Genomic DNA, 19,480 nt, shown 5'->3' with positions numbered 1-19,480 from the left:
ATCCTATCAACACCTTGATTGCCATTTGTGGTGTCGGACTAGTGAATTTTTCGTATTCTTTGTTCTATAGTAAATCAGTCACATTTGAGGCTTAATTCTCGATTCCACTGTTCTTGATGAATTATATACTGTCTTCAACTTTAAACATAAACACTATCTAAGTTAAATGAGGCCCAAAATATAATATGTTAGCCATCTAATTTTTTTCAGAAATCTTCATTCTATTGTACCACTGTTTAAATTCGCCACTTTGAAAACACTGGACTGCTGGTGGGTAGTACAGCTTTAATCCTTCCGCCAACAAATGAGTTCCTGGAGAATACACAAAAAAAACTTTTAAAGTCATCCTATAACACACAAAAAATACACACATGCAATAAATACACTTTAATTATGACCAAACAAACTAGAGAGAACTTAAACTTGGCCACTTCAAAAATTTAAAGAACTACTTTCTAGACTATACAACGGATTGGGTCTAATTCCGTACCGGGGTGAGACCTTGTTAGAGAAAAAAGATTTTTATTTTGTGATTGATTACACCTGTACTTATCATTAAGGTCTATTCATTAATTGGTTTTGTTTATTTAAGTCTCTCACATCACAAATTTACAAATATCATACACAAATTTCATAAACATTTAAAATACATGTACATGTGAGACCAACTAAGATTTATAAAAGATAAATGTAACTATTATCACATATAACATTTGTATAAAATATGATAAACACGATCAACAAGCAAAGGCGGCGTTCAACGAACAATTAGCTGACTATTTACATATAAGAAAGATAAAAACAAGAATACTCTTGTTAATCAGATTTACTTTTAAATTGCTATGAAAGAGATAATAAAAAAGAAGTAAATTTATAATTCATTGATGTAAGATAACCTCTTATTAATGTTAATATAATCATATAGAAATATAATCATATATACGCTTAAATATGCATATGAAACAATTTAACTTGAACTTAAATTATGTCTTTTCTTTAATTATATATAAATGCACATTTGTCATGATCATGTATCATAAAAGTTAATCGTTTGTATATATTTCATGTTGTATGTGTTGTAATTGCTGAAAAACTGAAATAAAGAGTGTACTTTAATTACATGTACATATGCAATAATAATTTATTAAACATCTAACTACATCATAAAAAGTAAGAAATGGGGAGGAACTGTCTGCACCTATTGCACATAATCATACACATATGTAGACAGTTCACTCCCAAAAGAGGGGGAGAACAGTCAGGGGGGAAACATCAGGGAAGGAACTGGTAAGGGAGAAAATAGTCTGACTACCCTTCTCAACGACGTGGAATAGAGAACGGGAAGATAGAAGAAGGGGTAGCTTTATACAACATAGAGTTTATTTATACAACAAGGTCTGTAACTTTAAGTCCAGATATACCGGGAAATTCAGTACGGGGCATATTGTCTTAGTGGTAAATGGTACGGCGTGATACAGGCTTTAAACAAGACTTATGGATGTCGCAAGTCAATTGATTCGTTGCGCAAACTTTGCCGCAATTAAACACAAAGACCAAAGGCGTAAGGATGCAGAAAAGACACCCTATATAAATCATCCGATAGGTAATTGCGCAAATTTGTAACATTGTGTCGTGCCATGCCTTGAAAGTCTAATTCTAAGGACGCTTTGTTACTATTTCGGATAGTAAAAAAATCGGGGTCCTACTAAACACTGCTAAGGACTGCTAAGGACTGCTAAGGAGCCACAAAGGACTACTAGGGAGGCACAAAGGACCTTAAAATACCTCCTAGGGCATTCTTATAATACATGGTAGTATGTTTAGTGAAAAAAAATTATAATTTTAAGAAAAAATATTATTTTGGTGAAAATTTTATGAGTTGCCAGACCGCTAAGGACTGCTCAGATACACAAAAGACTGCTAGGGAGGCACAAAGGACCTTAAAATACCTCCTAGGGCATTCTTATAATACAAGGTAGTATGTTTAGTGACAAAAAATGTATTATTTTAAGAAAAAATATCATTTTAGTGGTAAAATTTATGTTTTTGAAGAGTTGCCGGACCGCTAAGGACTGCTCAGGTGCACTAACAACTGCTAGGGAGGCACAAAGGACCTTAAAATCCCTCCTAGAACATTCTTATAATATATGGTAGTAAGTTTATAGACAAAAATGTATTATTGTAAGAAAAAATATAATTTTTCAGGGTTTTACATCTCTTTGAAATTTTAGGGGTCCAGTGGATGCACAGCCTAGAAAAGTAGGGGTCCAGGCCTGAATTTTAGGGGTCCAAAATTATATTCACTATAAAAGACTATGAAGACCACTCTATTTTGCTTAAAATCGTTTATTTACCCTGTAAGAAATATGCATGTATATACTATATTGTACTGTTTTCATAAGAAGTATATGATTTCAATATCTTTTATCACTAGGTTTTTTATAGCATTTTAGTAGCCCTTTACAATAATATCATGTGCTATTTCCAAGGCTTATAAGTCTTTGAGTGGCTGGAATGTCAAGTTTTAGTAGCATATTTTGTTATTGACAAGGTGATTACACCAACAGACTGAAAATTTGTACTGATCTATTTGTAAATATTTTAGCTGAACAAGTAAACACACAATAGATATCTTTACAGACCAGTCAGCTAAATATGTTGCGTTTTTAAAAATATCATAAAACAATAAAGGCTGACAAAACCGCTTTTGCACCTCCTCATAAGCTGGGACATACTTGATGTCCCAGTCATAAATTAAGTTCGCCGAAACCATTATATTTATAACACCAACTATAATAACATACCCAGTGACTTAATTTCTAACACTTTTTCATATAACACTTTGCAAAAAGCACTGCATTTTTTATTATCGCTGTTCATGTACAAAATACAATCGCCGAACTGGTAGATCGACAATGGATACGCTAACCAATAGTAATTGCTTGTTATAAATAGTCCGTCTAAATATAGCAATAGAAAAACCAAAAACAGCTACCAAAAATAGATTTTATGGTAAACGTCGTCAGTTACTGTAGCTTGCACGATAAACGTCATCAATTTCTGCAGCGGGCACTTGCAAATAGCATGCGCAGTAGATTTCAATTAGGTTAACTTCCGAATAAACAATGCAAGCATTAGGTTTAAATGGAATTTTATGAGCTTCGAGAAGAAAGAGATAAAATCATGTCGGGTCAGAAACAATAATATCCATTGTCTAGAATTATTTTTGTGCGTACACTTGGACGCAAGTGGATAACTTATATGCGTACATGTCAAAATTTATGCGTATAGGGACGCAGAATTCTGCGTCCCGTAAAACCCTGATTTTTGTGATAGAATTTATGCTTTCGATGAGTTGCAGGACCGCTAAGGACTACTCAGGTGCGCAAAGGACTGCTAGGAAGGCACAAAAGACCTTAAATTATTTCCTAGGGAGGCACAAAGGACCTTAAAATACCTGTTAGGGCATTCTTATAATACATGGTAGTATGTTTAGTGACAAAAAATGTATAATTTTAAGAAAAAATATAATTTTGGTGATAGAATTTATGCTGTCGATGAGTTGCCGGACCGCTAAGGACTGCTCATGTGCACTAACAACTGTTAGGAAGGCACAAAGAACCTTAAAATCCCTCCTAGAACATTCTTATAATATATGGTAGTAAGTTAATAGACAAAAATGTATTATTGTAAGAAAAAATATAATTTTTGTGATAGAATTTATGCTTTCAATGAGTTGCAGGACCAATAAGGACTGCTCAGGTGCGCAAAGGACTACTAGGGAGGCACAAAAGACCTTAAAATATTTCCTAGGGAGGCACAAAGTGCCTTAAAATACCTGTTAGGGCATTCCTATAATACATGGTACTATGTTTAGTGACAAAAAATGTATAATTTTAAGAAAAAATATAATTTTGGTGATAGAATTTATGCTTTCGATAAATTGCCGGACCGCTAAGGACTGCTCAGGTGCACTAACAACTGCTAGGGAGGCACAAATGACCTTAAAATCCCTCCTAGAACATTCTTATAATACATGGTAGTAAGTTAATAGACAAAAATGTATTATTGTAAGAAAAAATATAATTTTTTGTGATAGAATTTATGCTTTCGATGAGTTGCAGGACCGCTAAGGACTGCTCAGGTGTGCAAAGGACTGCTAGGGAGGCACAAAAGACCTTAAAATATTACCTAGGGAGGCACAAAGTACCTGTTAGGTCATTCTCATAATACATGGTAGTATGTGTTATGACAAAAAATGTATAATTTTAAGAAAAAATATAATTTTGGTGATAGAATTATGCTTTATGATTTTAAACACATACCAAAACATCTATAAATAAACATAATATTATTACAAAATAAATGCAATTACACATATTTATGTTTAAGCATATATCACTTATGAAGCCGGTCTCTAACACACATCATAACATCTATATACAAAGACATACACTGACAAAAATGCAAGTATACATATTTATATACAAGCACATATCAATAATAAAGCCAGTCTTAAACACATATCAAAACATCTATATACATGAACACAGATCCTGACAAAACAAATTCAAGTTTACATATAAATGTGCAAGCACATATAAAAAGAATATATATACAGACATATATCATTATGAATCACATTTTTTCATATACATGTATGTTGAAAATGTGTATATTGGCTGAACAAACTGTCCCTTCTGCACAGTAAATGGACCATCTATGTCAAATAATAAAGTTAATTAAGGCCATGTTTGTTGTTTTTATGTACCTTATTGTCTGTAACGGATTTTTATGGAAAGAAAGGATAGCTTTTTGGACATTTTTTTTTTTCAAAATATTACAGAAAGAATAACTATTTGGACGAATATTCTGCAAATTGTCAATCTTAAAACAAGATACATACACCAAATCATTCTTAAATCAAATATGCAAACACATTTCCTAAAAAAAACATCAAAAATTCTATGACTTTCTAATTATTTTTTGTTAGAAAACCCAGAAATTACATGCCGCAGAGAGGCTAGGTTTCATTTTTGGGGGGGGGGAATGTTACACTAGATGTTCAAATCTCATAGTTCCTGGGGTTTTGGTTTTAATATAATGATAATAGCTTTATATGCTTTAAATAGTACATAATGTACAATTAATGTAAACAAATAGAACAAATTTCAGGAAAAATATATAGAATTAAGCTCCTTGATCAAGGAGTTTCTTTCTTTTTGTATTTCAAAATGAAAAGTTGCATAGACATTTGAATGAACTGTTCTGAATAAAATAAGAACATTGATAATGAAAGGAAGATTCTTTATTTTCAGATAATGTATTTCCATTGTGTTAAAGAAAATTATCATACAGACAGTATCTTACTATATATATTTACAAAATAATATATAGTGATATAATCAGATTTATCTTTTTAATAGATATTATACAGACTGAAGTAAATTATAAGTTTTCATAAGCTTGAATTTCTAATTACTAAATACCAACAAATAAAATTTTCATTTAAAAAATTACAGATCTGCTTTTAAATTGTTGTAATTAATTACTACCAATTGATGAAATTTTATGTTTATTTATGTGAAATGTCAGTAACATTATTATATGAAGATGTTATTATGATTCAGTGTTATATATTAAGTTCATTATTTCTCAGTATTGATAGTTCTCTATGTTAATGTTTCAGTATAAATGGACTGCTGATCATTCATTAAAATTTACAGATTCAAAATATTTTTTAAGGACTTTGTTTACAAACAAATTTTGATTATTATCACTTTTTCATTACTGAGGTCATAACCATATATTAAAATCATTTTTCTTATGAACTTCTTCCATTTCTTATAATAATTAAATTGGTCAAGTGATATGACAATGTGCTGGAATATGGAGACAAATACTTTATTCAGGGTGGTGAAATATATTTGTTTTTTGGGTTGTTTTTTTCATTGACTATATATTTGGCCAATAAAAAAATGATGTTCAATAGATCCTTAGACTAAATTGATCTACAGCTTACTTAATAATAGGCATTCTCTAACAGAAAGTCCCTCCCACTGTTTTGAAGTATATCACCATATATTGGCACCCCCACTGGTTTGTAATATATCACACATCCCAATATACAATACACAGCTCCCAATATACAGCTTGTTAACTTCCAATAATGTGCCAGCCCCATCTGTATGTATATAGTTAGGATCCATATCCCACTGTTTTATGAGGGGCTGAAATTGGTCTGTATCCAACTGTTTTATGAGGGGCTGGGATAGATGATTTGTTTATTATTGAAGTAAAAAGAATGATCTTAAAGAATCTATGTTTTAACAATTGACTAATTTTAACCACAATGTCACTTCAACATTCTATATATCCTATTTTAATAGTTTTCTGTGAATATATATCCTGATAAGATTATTTTGTTAAGATTATTCTATTTAATTTTAGTGTGAAATATTTCTATGTACAGTTGCAAAGCTAACTACTTCCATATCACACAACATAAGAACAAGATAAGTTTAGTGTTATTGTAAAATTAAAAAAGAATCATTTGCTCATTTCTGTTACATCTGTCCACTTCAGTACCTTATTTTGAAAACACCAAAAAAAAAAAAATATATGTATTTATATTTGTCCGAAATTCATTTTAGCTTTAATATTATGTTGATAAATTGTTGGTCCACTGAAGGTTAGAGTAACATATAATCTATTTCATGTAAATAATTTTTGTAGAAAAAAATAATATCAGTCGCTTTGGAGATTTAGCGTAAAACTCCCTTTGTGAGATTTAGTAAGCACCATATGAGCCGCGTCATGACAAAACCAACATAATGGCTTTGCGACCAGCATGGATCCAGACCAGCCTGCGCATCCGCGCAGTCTGATCAGGATCCATGCTGTTTGCTTACAAACCCTATTACAAGTAGAGAAATTGATAGCGAACAGCATGGATCCTGATCAGACTGCGCGGATACGCAGGCTGGTCTGGATCCATGCTGGTCACAAACGCACTATGTTGGTTTTGTCGTGACGCGGCTCATATAAATTTAATACTGATGATAGGGACGGATGTTACAGACAACTGTTACATAATTGCCGGAGAAAATGGCAATTTTTGTAACATTTTCATAGTTAGACTATCAATAAGCACCAGTAACATGGTAAATTTATTTATTTGATCATTTATTACATCTGATTTCCTTTGAACTTAAAATTGTTCTTCTTCAATTCTTCATAATATAATTTCATTCACTACAGTGATATTCTTTATACATTTGATTACCACTTAACATAAGAGCATTTACTTAAAGACCTAGTCAATTTTCACATCCTATGCAGTCCTGTTACTCATCCAAAACATAATAATCAACACCAAAATACAAAAAAAAAGAAAGGTCACTAAACAAAATTAAATAGAATTATAAAACTCTAATTATTATTAATTTAAGGTCTTTTGTGCCTCCCTAGCAGTCCTTTGTGCCCCTTAGCAGTCCTAAGTGGTCCAGCAAGTCATCGAAAACATAAATTCTCACCAAAATCATATTTTTTCTTAAAGTAATACATTTTTTATCATTAAACATACTACCATATATTACAAGAATATCTTTGGAGGTCCTTAAACATCCTTATTGGAGGTCCTTTTAACATCCTATCCTCCCTAGCGGTCCATAGCGGTCCGGCAACTCATCGAAAGCATAAATTCTATCACTAAAATTATATTTTTTCTTAAAATTATACATTTTTTGTCATTAAACATACTACCATATATTACAAGAATGCCCTAGGAGGTATTTTAAGGTCTTAAGCTGTCCTGCAACTCATCAAAAGCATAATTCTATCACCATAATTTAATTTTTCTTAAAATTATACATTTTTTGTCATTAAACATACTAACATGTATTAAAACAATGCTTTAGGAGGTACTTTAAGGTCCTTTGTGCCTCCCTAGCAGTCCTTTGTGCCCCTAGGAGGTATTTTAAGGTCATTAGTGCCTCCAAAGCAGTCCTTAGCGGTCCTCCAATTCATCGAAAACATTAATTCTATCTTGAAAATTATATTTTTTCTTAAAATAATACATTTTTTTATCTATTAACTTACTACAATATAATATAAAAATGCCCTAGGAAGTAATTTAAGGTCATTTGTGCCTTGCTAGTAGTCTTTTGTGTACCTGAGCAGTCCTTAGCTGTCTGGCAACTCATCGAAAAAACAAATATATAAATTCTATTACCAAAATTATATTTTTTCTTAAAATTATACATTTTTTCTCACTAAACATACTACCATATATTATAAGAATGCCCTAGGAGGTATATAAATGTCCTTTGTGCCTCCCTAGCAGTCCTTTGTGCCCCTTGGAGGTATTTTAAGATTCTTTGTACCTTCTTAGCAGTCCTTAGCGGTACTGCAACTCATAGAAAACATAAATTCTATCACTAAAATTATATTTTTCTTACAATAATACATTTTTGTCTATTAACTTACTACCATATATTATAAGAATGTTCTAGGAGGTATTTTAAGGTCCTTTGTGCCTCCCTAGCAGTCTTTTGTGTATCTGAGCAGTCCTTATAGCAGTCGGGCAACTCATCGAAAGCATAAATTCTATCACCAAAATTATATTTTTTCTTAAAATTATACATTTTTTGTCACTAAACATACTACCTTGTATTATAAGAATGCCCTAGGAGGTATTTTAAGGTCCTTTGTGCCTCCCTAGCAGTCTTTTGTGTATCTGAGCAGTCCTTAGCGGTCCAGCAACTCATAAAATTTTCACCAAAATAATATTTTTTCTTAAAATTATAATTTTTTTTCACTAAACATACTACCATGTATTATAAGAATGCCCTAGGAGGTATTTTAAGGTCCTTTGTGCCTCCCTAGTAGTCCTTTGTGGCTCCTTAGCAGTCCTTAGCAGTCCTTAGAGGTCCTTAGCAGTCCTTAGCAGTGTTTAGTAGGACCGAAAAAATCGGATAACTTTAACTTTTTTACTCAGTCAATAAACCGCAATCTCTGGATTAGATCCCTGTGTATATTTCATAATTTGACGAGAAAAACCTTAATGTAATATAATAAAGAAAGCGGAATAAACGGTGTATTACTGCTGGTTTAGACCCGGTGCCTATTTCAGGTTAAAGCCCACTAAACAATCATGCTCGGGACTAGTTGAGTAGTTCTATAAATTTAATGTCACTTTGAGATTTTTTTACTTCAGTGCAAAGCTATTTCATATCGAAATTGCTTAAAAACGCAAGAAAATTTGCCTGAACACATAAATTCACGACAAAAGTAAAAAAATAAATACCTGTTAACAAAATAATTAAACTGTCATATGCTTAACATGATTAAATCTGAGCTTGACCGACATTAACTATAACAAATTAGTAACGATTCGCCACACTAACGATTCGCCACATAACGATTCGCCACAGAGTAATAACGATTCGCCACAGTTAAATAACGATTCGTCACAGTATGATTATAACAATGATTTTTTAGAAATCAACAAACTTTTTCCTTTTGTTTTAATAATTTGACAATGACAATAATTTAATAATGTTTCTTAATACAAGTAATATGAAGTTAAGGCCCCCATCGCGGATTTTCAATTTATCAAAGTAACATTATTACAGGAGTACATTAACAAGAAAGTAATTATATGTTGAAATAATTATTGAATTACTCATAAACATAATTATATGTCAATTAATATTTATATATAAATATATAGTTCACATATTATAATATATGCCAAATATTTAAACAAAGTATTGCAAAAACATGTGTTCATACGAAAATTGATTTACGATAATTGATTAAAGAACGCATATGTAAAACATTTGTCACACCTTTAATTTAAACAAGCCAATCACCTTAGGATTGTTGTAGAAATATTTAATTGACGCCGAAATAATCCTTTAATTATCTGACAATGTATTCAGATTTCAAAACAGTGTGGCAATTAAGCTTATGTTTGTTTACAAATTAATTTGAGCGAGCCGATATATGCCGATTAAGAGGGTTTAAATAGCTTAAACACATACATAAAATAGTATACAAACGAAAAATAACGAAATCAGAATCATGCCAGCTCCTCCTTGTTCATTCTGTTTAAGATGTATCTACAGAAACCCACGTGCTGTAACATATGTGGCAAGTGTCAAAGATGGCATCATGTATAAAATGTGGAAACACAGCGTCGCTTGAAAAACGTTTTGTTCTCAGTGCCATTTTTTTGTTTTTGAGAAAAAAAGCATATAAAGATTTAGTATTGCATAACTTTTTATTTTAATTGTCGGATTTTGAAAATTTAAAAACTACTAAACGTGGTGTCTGAGAACAACTCAATATCGTTAAAGATTTGTGGATTTTAATATTTCCTTGCTTAAAAACCTAAGAAAACATTTGGAGATAGAACAGTCCTTGTAACTTTTTTCAAAAATTGTTAAAGTCAAAGTGTTCAATGTGACTTAAAACATTATGTCTTTTAAGTTGAATTGATTTATGTCACATAAAACAGAAAGGCTGCCAAAAATGTTCTCGGCTAATTATCCATTGTTTAGTAGTCTTTGAGACCACATTTATTTCGTAGACCATATGCATCTATGACATTTGAAATTTTTATTTCCAGTACATTATTAAATGACATTAAAACAATAATATAAATAAATAAAGATAAAATACCCACATAAATTTGTAGACATTTTTTTATCTATTTTTATAACTTTAGCCATTACAATTTAATACCTTCAAATTGATTCAATGTCTAGAAAAAGAAAGCTCACAGTAGACGCAAACGGGATTAGTTAACTTTCAAATCCTTTAGAATGCTGGAAAAAACTTTCAAGATTTTTTTTCATGAAATTCAAAAGATGGTCAAATTCAAATTCCTTCCAAAAGTTCGCAATAGTAATATTTATGTTGTAACTTGTAATGCGCTTTACGCGTTCTGTTTGTATTCGTAAGAAGTTCTTCTAATTGTAGGTATGGCTATAACTTAAGTAGGCAATGAAAACATCTACTAGAAAAGACCTTAAAGGTAGTAGAAGGCATGACTTAATTATCCATTTAAAAAATGTCATATTTAAAGATTGTCCGTGTACAAAACATTACAAACATAATGGCATTTAAATATATTCAGAAATTCAAAAGACAAATTACAAGACAAACTAAATATACGTACATGTATATTTTTCCAGTTTATATAAATAACGAAGTTATAAAATGTGTTATGTAATTTTGTTAATAAAATATTTGGTTTTCGTGTGTTTTTATTCAATAAAATGTGTATTTAGTGTAATTAATTTATGTAATTAACAAATGAAATATAAAATGGAAAAAAGTTTTCCATCAACAGTTTGAAAACAGATGTGAAAAAAATTTGTATTTGAACACGTGGCGAATCGTTATTTAACTGTGGCGAATCGTTATTACTCTGTGGCGAATCGTTATGTGGCGAATCGTTAGTGTGGCGAATCGTTACATTACTACTATAACAAGCCCTCATTGTCTGATATATTGGACTAGCTCGGGGACCCGGTTAATATAAGGCATCAATTGGCTAGTCATACTGGCCTGTATTGCCAAAGGATCTATCCTTATATAAGTCACATATGACTAGCCTATACGCATTGTAAATTCTAGCTGCACGCTCTTTTAAAATAATTATGAAGATGCAAACTTGTGTTTTTAAAAGAAGACTTTATGGATTAAAGTCCATGTGAAAATACAAGAAATAAACTGAAACATTATTTAATCATTTCTATGGACAATACGGATGTAGATATAGATTTGTAGGATTTAGAGCTATCATTGATTCAAGGCAAGGCATATCAATGATATACATGTATTGATATCGGATAATAAATATCAACAATACACAAATATTTTGATAGTAACCTAAAATCATTTGTCTGTCATTCACTTTTATACCTGTTCAAGTGATTTCTGTTGAAAACATGTTCTGTTCAGTGTCTTGTTTATAAAAGCCTATGGCTTGATTTTTATCCCAGGGCCCTCGATCAACCAAATCTGTGGCCGATAATCGGCCGCAGTCCCCCACCAAAATAGTATGTTTTTTTCCCCCTAACATAGGTAAAAAGTAAAAAAAAATTTTTGTCTTCAAATTGTTACATCAACCTGGGTAAAATTTGCTGTGAATTACAAACTTGTAAGTTTTGTTTTCATGATACTTTATGAAATAACTGATGAAAAACGATCTTATAATAAACAATCGATTTAATTTTATATAATTTACATCAGAAACAACTAGAATTGTGGATGTGTAAACAGAAATGTAGTTTATGAATAGATTTTACTTTAGGTCCATGTATTGTTCATATTAGTGGAAATAAAGACATTTGTCTGAATGTGTTTCTCAATGCTTATTTGATTGGGTGGGGGGGGGATAGAATCAAAAAGAAAGCTAAGCAGCAGAAATGTCTGATGGTGTAAGGTGTTAAAAACTTTTCTTCCAATCTTGTCAATCACTTCTGAACAGTTTAGTGTTACCTATTTGGGATTTTTTTTAAAAATAATATGCAAGAAAATAAAAAACAGTTTATTTGATATTTGATCATAAAAGAAAAGAGTAAAATTCCCCCCATACACTAAAATTCCCCCTGCTAAGGGGTAAAAAAACCCTGAACTGAAATATAAAAAGTAGGGTGATGTTTGTTATGCAGAGCATGTTATTTTTTCACCCTGTCCCTCCCTCAGCTATCTGTTTTCATTCTGTTCGAAGAAATCTGGATCCTACCATAATTAAAAAAAGTAGAAAAGCTGGGTTGCTGGTACATATGTGGATGGAGGTTCATATGGAAAAAATGCATGTCATTTTCATTTTAACTTGTTTATCTTTCAAAGAAATCTAGATTGTGCTATAACTCCAGTGCAAATTATGTTGATGATACTTGGTATGTGGATTGAGGATCATATTGAGATTATTCATGGCATATTAAAGGAACTCCACTGAGGTCCAAAGGCCTAAAAGCATAAAATTTGAATTTCTTAAATAAATTAGCTAGGGAACTGAAAACAGAAAAATATGCAAAAGATTATTAAGAAATTATACTCAGAAATTAATTAAAATCATATTTTGTGCTATTCCTAGCTCGATTTGGGTGAAAAGTGTTGCAGTGCTTTCATATTTTGGGTCATTTTTAACCAGGTTTTCAATTTTGAAAATCCTGGTTATTAGATTGGGGTATGGCGGGCGGATGGGCGGATGGGCGGATGGGCGGCTGGGCGGATGGGCGGGCGTCAAACGAAATTGTGTCCGCTCTGTAACTCTTCAACCCTTTGAAGAATTTTGATGAAACTTCAGACAAATGTTTACCACATCAAGATGACGTGCAGAACGCATGTTCCGCATGGCTGGCTCCAAGGTCAAGGTCACAGTGACATTAACATTGAAAATCCTGTCCGCTCTGTAACTCTTCAACCCTTTGAAGAATTTTGATGAAACTTCAGACAAATGTTTACCACATCAAGATGACGTGCAGAACGCATGTTCCGCATGGCTGGCTCCAAGGTCAAGGTCACAGTGACATTGGGCGGATGGGCGGGCGGGCGTCAAACGAAATTGTGTCCGCTCTGTAACTCTTCAACCCTTTGAAGAATTTTGATGAAACTTCAGACAAATGTTTACCACATCAAGATGACGTGCAGAACGCATGTTCCGCATGGCTGGCTCCAAGGTCAAGGTCACAGTGACATTAACATTGAAAATCCTGTCCGCTCTGTAACTCTTCAACCCTTTGAAGAATTTTGATGAAACTTCAGACAAATGTTTACCACATCAAGATGACGTGCAGAACGCATGTTCCGCATGGCTGGCTCCAAGGTCAAGGTCACAGTGACATTAACATTGAAAATCCTGTCCGCTCTGTAACTCTTCAACCCTTTGAAGAATTTTGATGAAACTTCAGACAAATGTTTACCACATCAAGATGACGTGCAGAAAGCATGTTCCGCATGGCTGGCTCCAAGGTCAAGGTCACAGTGACATTAACATTGAAAATCCTGTTTACATGATTTTAACTTGATTTGGCAGTCAAAGGTCATATCATCTTTGGAGGTAATTTAAAAAAGATATGATATATTATTTCATGTCTACTTTGTAACTTGTTTTTCATTATACAGAATTATCAATATAATTATAGTGAACAAATTCTTCTGTGCTGAACTCGTCCTACATTTCTCAACGGATTTTGTTCAAACTTTCACAGAAGCTTTGTCATCAAGAACCCTGGCACATATTGTCGGGGTTTTGTGATTGGATAGTTTTTGACCTAATTATGGCCCTTTGTTTTTTTCCTTATACATAATATTATAGTGAACACTTCTTCAGTGGCAATTCCTCCTACATTATTCATGTTTTACATTGCACATAGTTACATTGTTTGTTGCTTGTATTTGTATTTCAAATACAACATATTTATCTACAATGGTGATAATTGAAAACCTGGTTTCATGGCATTGCCATGTTTCTTGTTCAAATTTAAAATAATTATTCAGGGAAAGGGGAATTATCAAATTATCTGAAATTTTGCACACAAGTTATTGGTCTAGTCGACTTACATCAAATAGAATAATAATCTCGAAAAATTATTTCCAATCCAGTCATGTCAAAAAAAAAAAATCCTCAGTGGAGTCCCTTTAATGTTTACATCAGTGAAAAAAAAATGGTTGCTTTGGTAACTGAAATTGTAAAATGAAAAAATATATAATTCATAATTTGTAGCATTTTTTCTCTTCAGGAGTGGCTTATATACTAACAGAAGAGGCTGGTGTCACTGATGTCCATGTAATTCAAGTAAGTAACTCCATTATATCAAGATAAAACAGGGTTGTTGAAAATCCTATGCCCGACTTGTTCGACCCAAGAATGTTAAACCAACGGACAAGTATATTAAATTTTTTCCTTAGAACCTTATATCAAGATAATTTTTATGATATAATGTTCTTTGTTAACATAGTTTATGATACAAGTTTATGACACCTCTTAATTGTTTTGTAGTAAGTGGCTATAACAGGCACTTGCATAATAGGATCTGATGACAAATTTTGTAAACTGTTTTTCTAAATAAAGGCCCATTGTGCTCAAAATGTAAATATTTCAAAGCACGTCTCCAGATTCATGCCACTTTTAATGAAAATTTTGAAAATGTTTTTAAAATTAATGTAATATATTGTAAAGTGAACAAGAAAAATACTTTATGCATTGCATAGGGCACTTAAAATCCACATTAACTATCAAAAAGAGGTCATAATATGCACAAAAAAAACCTTGACTGTTTAGTCACGCTGTAGAAATATGGTGACAAATACTGCAAAATCAGTCATAATAATTGCACATAACATTAAAAAAATAACTTCAAATTTGAATCTTTTTACTTTTCTTAAAATCATACATTTTTCTTAATTTTTATTTTCTTGGTTTATATTTTGACTCACGTGGAGACATGCAGCTTTAAATCGATTGAGACTAAAAAAAGGATTGAAGTACCACACTAGATACCATATTTCAGTATAGTACCGGACATGGTGCTTGAATGATAAAATCTTGCCTTTTTACTGAACGGAATAAACTTTAAAAGGTCTAATTCATCTTTTCACACTGATTTATGTATAATAATGAATGAAAAATGAAATAAATGGCGAAAAGAAGTGATATTTGTCTGTTTTGTGATCATGATTTCAGCAAGCGTCTAGAAGTACTGCTCCAATCCTGTTATCAGTTAAATCCTTAAAAATCAGGTCTATCTAATAAGTATACTGTTTTGTATTTTATCATTTTTATTTTAAGGCTGCCTTACTTCATGATACAGTTGAGGATACGGACACTTCTTTTGAGGAATTGGAGGAACATTTCGGACCAGAAGTTACAGGCATGTGTGTGTTCATTTAGATTTTAAAAGTTTTATGGTGGTGGTTAGATAAAATGGTCTAAATTAAAGGAACTCCCCTGAGGTCCAATAACCTAAAATAATAAATTTTGAAATTCTTTCTTAAATCAACTTATACACTTGAAATTGAAAATCAGGCAATAGATAATTTATAAATATACACTGTTTTAAATTGATATCAATTTTTATGAGATTTTTAGCCAATTTGAGTGAAAAGCATTGCAATGGTTTTCATGATTTGGGCTAATATGCACAATAAAAATGATTATTTCTGGGAAAGGAATGAGTGATTATGATCTGAAAATTTAAACATGAGTGTTTGGTTTAGACATTAATCTAGTTTAAAAAAATTTTGAAAATATATTTTTGGTCCCTTCACTTAAAAAAAAAACCTTTTATATATATAGTGTAATATGAATACCCCCCCCCCCTTGTTTACAGTTATAGAACTCTTTCTTACACATGTAACACATCATTATAAATTACATATAAATGCTTAAAACACTTAAAATCATAACATTGATAAGTTTTACTGGGTATATGATACTCAGGGTATGCACAGATAGCAAGCTGCTTTAAAACACTGGCAGAATTTGACAGATCATGAAAACTAATGACATTTCATAATTATTACATGTATTATCATATTAATAATTAATGGATATGATAATTCAGGGTTTCAAATAATTCTTTTCTATTTTTGGTACAGGGGAGATAAATTAAACCTTAACTGTTTCACCTTTCAAATACAGTTCCTTCCCTTGATGATATTTTGTTTCTATACAATTTCTTTTTTCTAGGGAATTTGAAATTTACAAATGGTTATAATAGAATGATTATAATGGTAAAAAATTGTTTTTCCAGTTTTCAAGTGTAGCGCACTAAATGAATCTATTCAACATAATAATATAGCAAATTGCAATATCTTAAACCTGATTTAACTGAATACAAATGTTACTGATGTGTTTTTTTTGCCTCTTACACTCATCAAAACCATTGAACTTCATGTATGAATCACATGGTTTTATTGCATCTATTTGTTGTGGCTTACCTTCTGTAAGTCGTTTTATGTTTTTTGGGGGTTATTCAACTTTTATTTCAATCCCTCAATATAACCTGGTTACTAACTTTTAGTCAGTTGATGTCAACAAATTCTACTCATCTTCTACATAATAAAGAGCAGTTCATGTTCGAAATATGTAAATAGTTAAGACAGAAATACTTAACTTGTATAAATTCAGGTCTGGTAAGGGAGGTAACTTTAACTTTTATACTTTCAGGTCTAGTAAGGGAGGCAACTTTATCTTTTATACTTCCAGTCTAGTAAGGGAGGTAACTTTAACTTTTATACTTTCAGGTCTAGTAAGGGAGGCAACTTTAACTTTTATACTTTCAGGTCTAGTAAGGGAGGCAACTTTATCTTTTATACTTTCAGGTTTAGTTAGGGAGGCAACTTTAACTTTTATACTTTCAGGTCTAGTAAGGGAGGCAACTTTATCTTTTATACTTTCAGGTCTAGTAAGGGAGGTAACTTTAACTTTTATACTTTCAGGTCTAGTATGGGAGGTAACTTTAACTTTTATACTTTAGGTCCAGTAAAGGAGGTAACTTTAACTTTTATACTTTCAGGTCTAGTAAGGGAGGTAACTTTAACTTTTATACTTTCAGGTCTAGTAAGGGAGGTAACTTTAACTTTTATACTTTCAGGTCTAGTAAGGGAGGTAACTTTAACTTTTATACTTTCAGGTCTAGTAAGGGAGGTAACTTTAACTTTTATACTTTCAGGTCTGGTAAGGGAGGTAACTTAAATTTTTATACTTTCAGGTCTGGTAAGGGAGGTAACTTAAATTTTTATACTTTCAGGTTTATTTAGGGAGGTAACTTTAATTATTAAACTTTCAGGTCTGGTAAGGGAGGTAACTTTAATTTTTATACTTTCAGGTTTATTTAGGGAGGTAACTTTAATTATTAAACTTCCAGTCTAGTAAGGGAGGTAACTTTAATTTTTATACTTTCAGGTCTAGTAAGGGAGGTTACTTTAACTTTTATACTTTCAGGTTTTGTATGTGAGGTAACTTTAATTTTTATACTTTCAGGTCTGGTTAGGGAGGTAACGGATAATAAATCATTACCAAGTCCTCTACGTAAACTGGAACAGATCAAGCATGCTCCTAATACCAGTCCGAAAGCGAAGCTCGTGAAACTAGCTGACAAACTGTACAACCTTCGAGATCTGAATCGTGCAACACCTGAAGGCTGGACCGAGGAACGTGTGCACAAATATTTTGAATGGGCTTCAAAGGTGGTGGCAGGCCTTAGGGGAACAAATGAAATTATGGAGAAAGAACTTGACAAATTATTTAAGGAAAGGAACGTTTTATAGTGGAACAATATATTTGGCAGTTTGTTTTACGCTGCTCATGATGAAACTGAAAGTGATTGATCTTTGCCAGCAGGAGAGAGCCGGGCCAGTCTGCACATTAACGTCGTCTGACCAAGCTCGTCATACTGTAAATTTTGTTAGCTGCTCAAATTCAAATTTTTTATTTCGATATCCCTAAAAGATTAATTGGCTGACCCATAAATGGGAGATGGAAATGTCCATTTACGAAATTCAACTGATCAAGGGGTAGGATTTGGTGTTTTGATAAAACTTAATTTCTGTGATACTATTTTACGCATTGTTGCGATATTATTTTCTCATATTTTCCCAAGACTGTGCCAGTCATTAAATTTCCATATAGATTATAAGCTGTCAAAATGTTTTGGTTAATTATGTTAATGTCTACGAATTATGAAAATTCACCAAAAATATATACAAAATTGTCATCTGATATCAATATCAATGTATCGTCAATATGCTTTGCTATGAATCAATGACAGTTCTAGAAAAAACCAACAATACTATGTTTTTTTGCATTGACAGTAGGGGCCTTACACTGGCCTCAGGTTGAAAATGCTAGTATTTTTTGTTTCCCACCTGAACAACTAGAAAATTTAATTAATTGTTGATGTTATATATAATATATTTTTTGTTGATATTGTATACAGAGGTCAGTAAACAAAAATGTTTGTGCGTGTATAGATATTACATTCCAGTATTTTGATATACACTGCCTTTTCAAAGGCTTTTTGTATTTTTATTGTTGTCCTATTGTTGTATAGTAAAGATATATTTTTTACACAAATAAATCTTGATGTATCAAACCTTAAAGGGACTCCACTGAGGCTGTTTTGTGGGGGGGGTGGTGGTTTGGCATGACGGTACTGAAAATAATTTTTTTTATGCCCCCGCCATGTAATGGCCGGGGCATATAGTGTTACCCTGTTCCGTCATTCCGTCCTTCCGTCATTCTGTCATTCCGTCATCATCAGATTCCGTTCATTATCTTAAGAACGGTTGCACACATTCAACTCAAATTTGACATATGAGTCATGACAAAATACAGGTCAAGTTCGAATTTGGTCATGGTTCGATGATTTTTGACAGAGTTATGCCCCTTTTACTTTGAAAATAATATGAAATTTCAGTTTCCGTTCATTATCTCCCCAACAGTACAACACATTCA

General features: G+C 32.0%; 1 protein-coding gene across 1 annotated transcript; it reads left to right on the top strand.

Annotated features, from left to right (window-relative positions):
• The first annotated feature begins 1,464 nt into the window (after positions 1–1,464).
• On the top strand, positions 1,465–19,156 carry LOC132760411 (guanosine-3',5'-bis(diphosphate) 3'-pyrophosphohydrolase MESH1-like). The gene is made up of 4 exons (XM_060752389.1): positions 1,465–1,603; positions 14,763–14,818; positions 15,812–15,893; positions 18,008–19,156. The coding sequence occupies exons 1-4, from the start codon at positions 1,495–1,497 to the stop codon at positions 18,292–18,294; spliced, it is 534 nt and encodes a 177-aa protein (XP_060608372.1). The 5' UTR covers positions 1,465–1,494; the 3' UTR covers positions 18,295–19,156.
• The last annotated feature ends 324 nt before the right edge of the window (positions 19,157–19,480 follow it).

This window comes from Ruditapes philippinarum, unplaced genomic scaffold (genome assembly GCF_026571515.1).
Source record: "Ruditapes philippinarum isolate M1 unplaced genomic scaffold, ASM2657151v2 ctg6134_1_1_1_1, whole genome shotgun sequence".
Taxonomy (NCBI): Eukaryota; Metazoa; Mollusca; class Bivalvia; order Venerida; family Veneridae; genus Ruditapes; species Ruditapes philippinarum.
This window is presented reverse-complemented; position numbering and strand designations above follow the sequence as displayed.

Coding starts and splice junctions, on each gene's coding strand:
- LOC132760411 (XM_060752389.1), top strand. CDS start 1,495: ATGGATGTCGCAAGTCAATTGATTCGTTGCGCAAACTTTGCCGCAATT. Junction 14,819..15,811: donor CTGATGTCCATGTAATTCAA/GTAAGTAACTCC, acceptor TTTTATTTTAAG/GCTGCCTTACTTCATGATAC. Junction 15,894..18,007: donor TTTCGGACCAGAAGTTACAG/GCATGTGTGTGT, acceptor TTATACTTTCAG/GTCTGGTTAGGGAGGTAACG.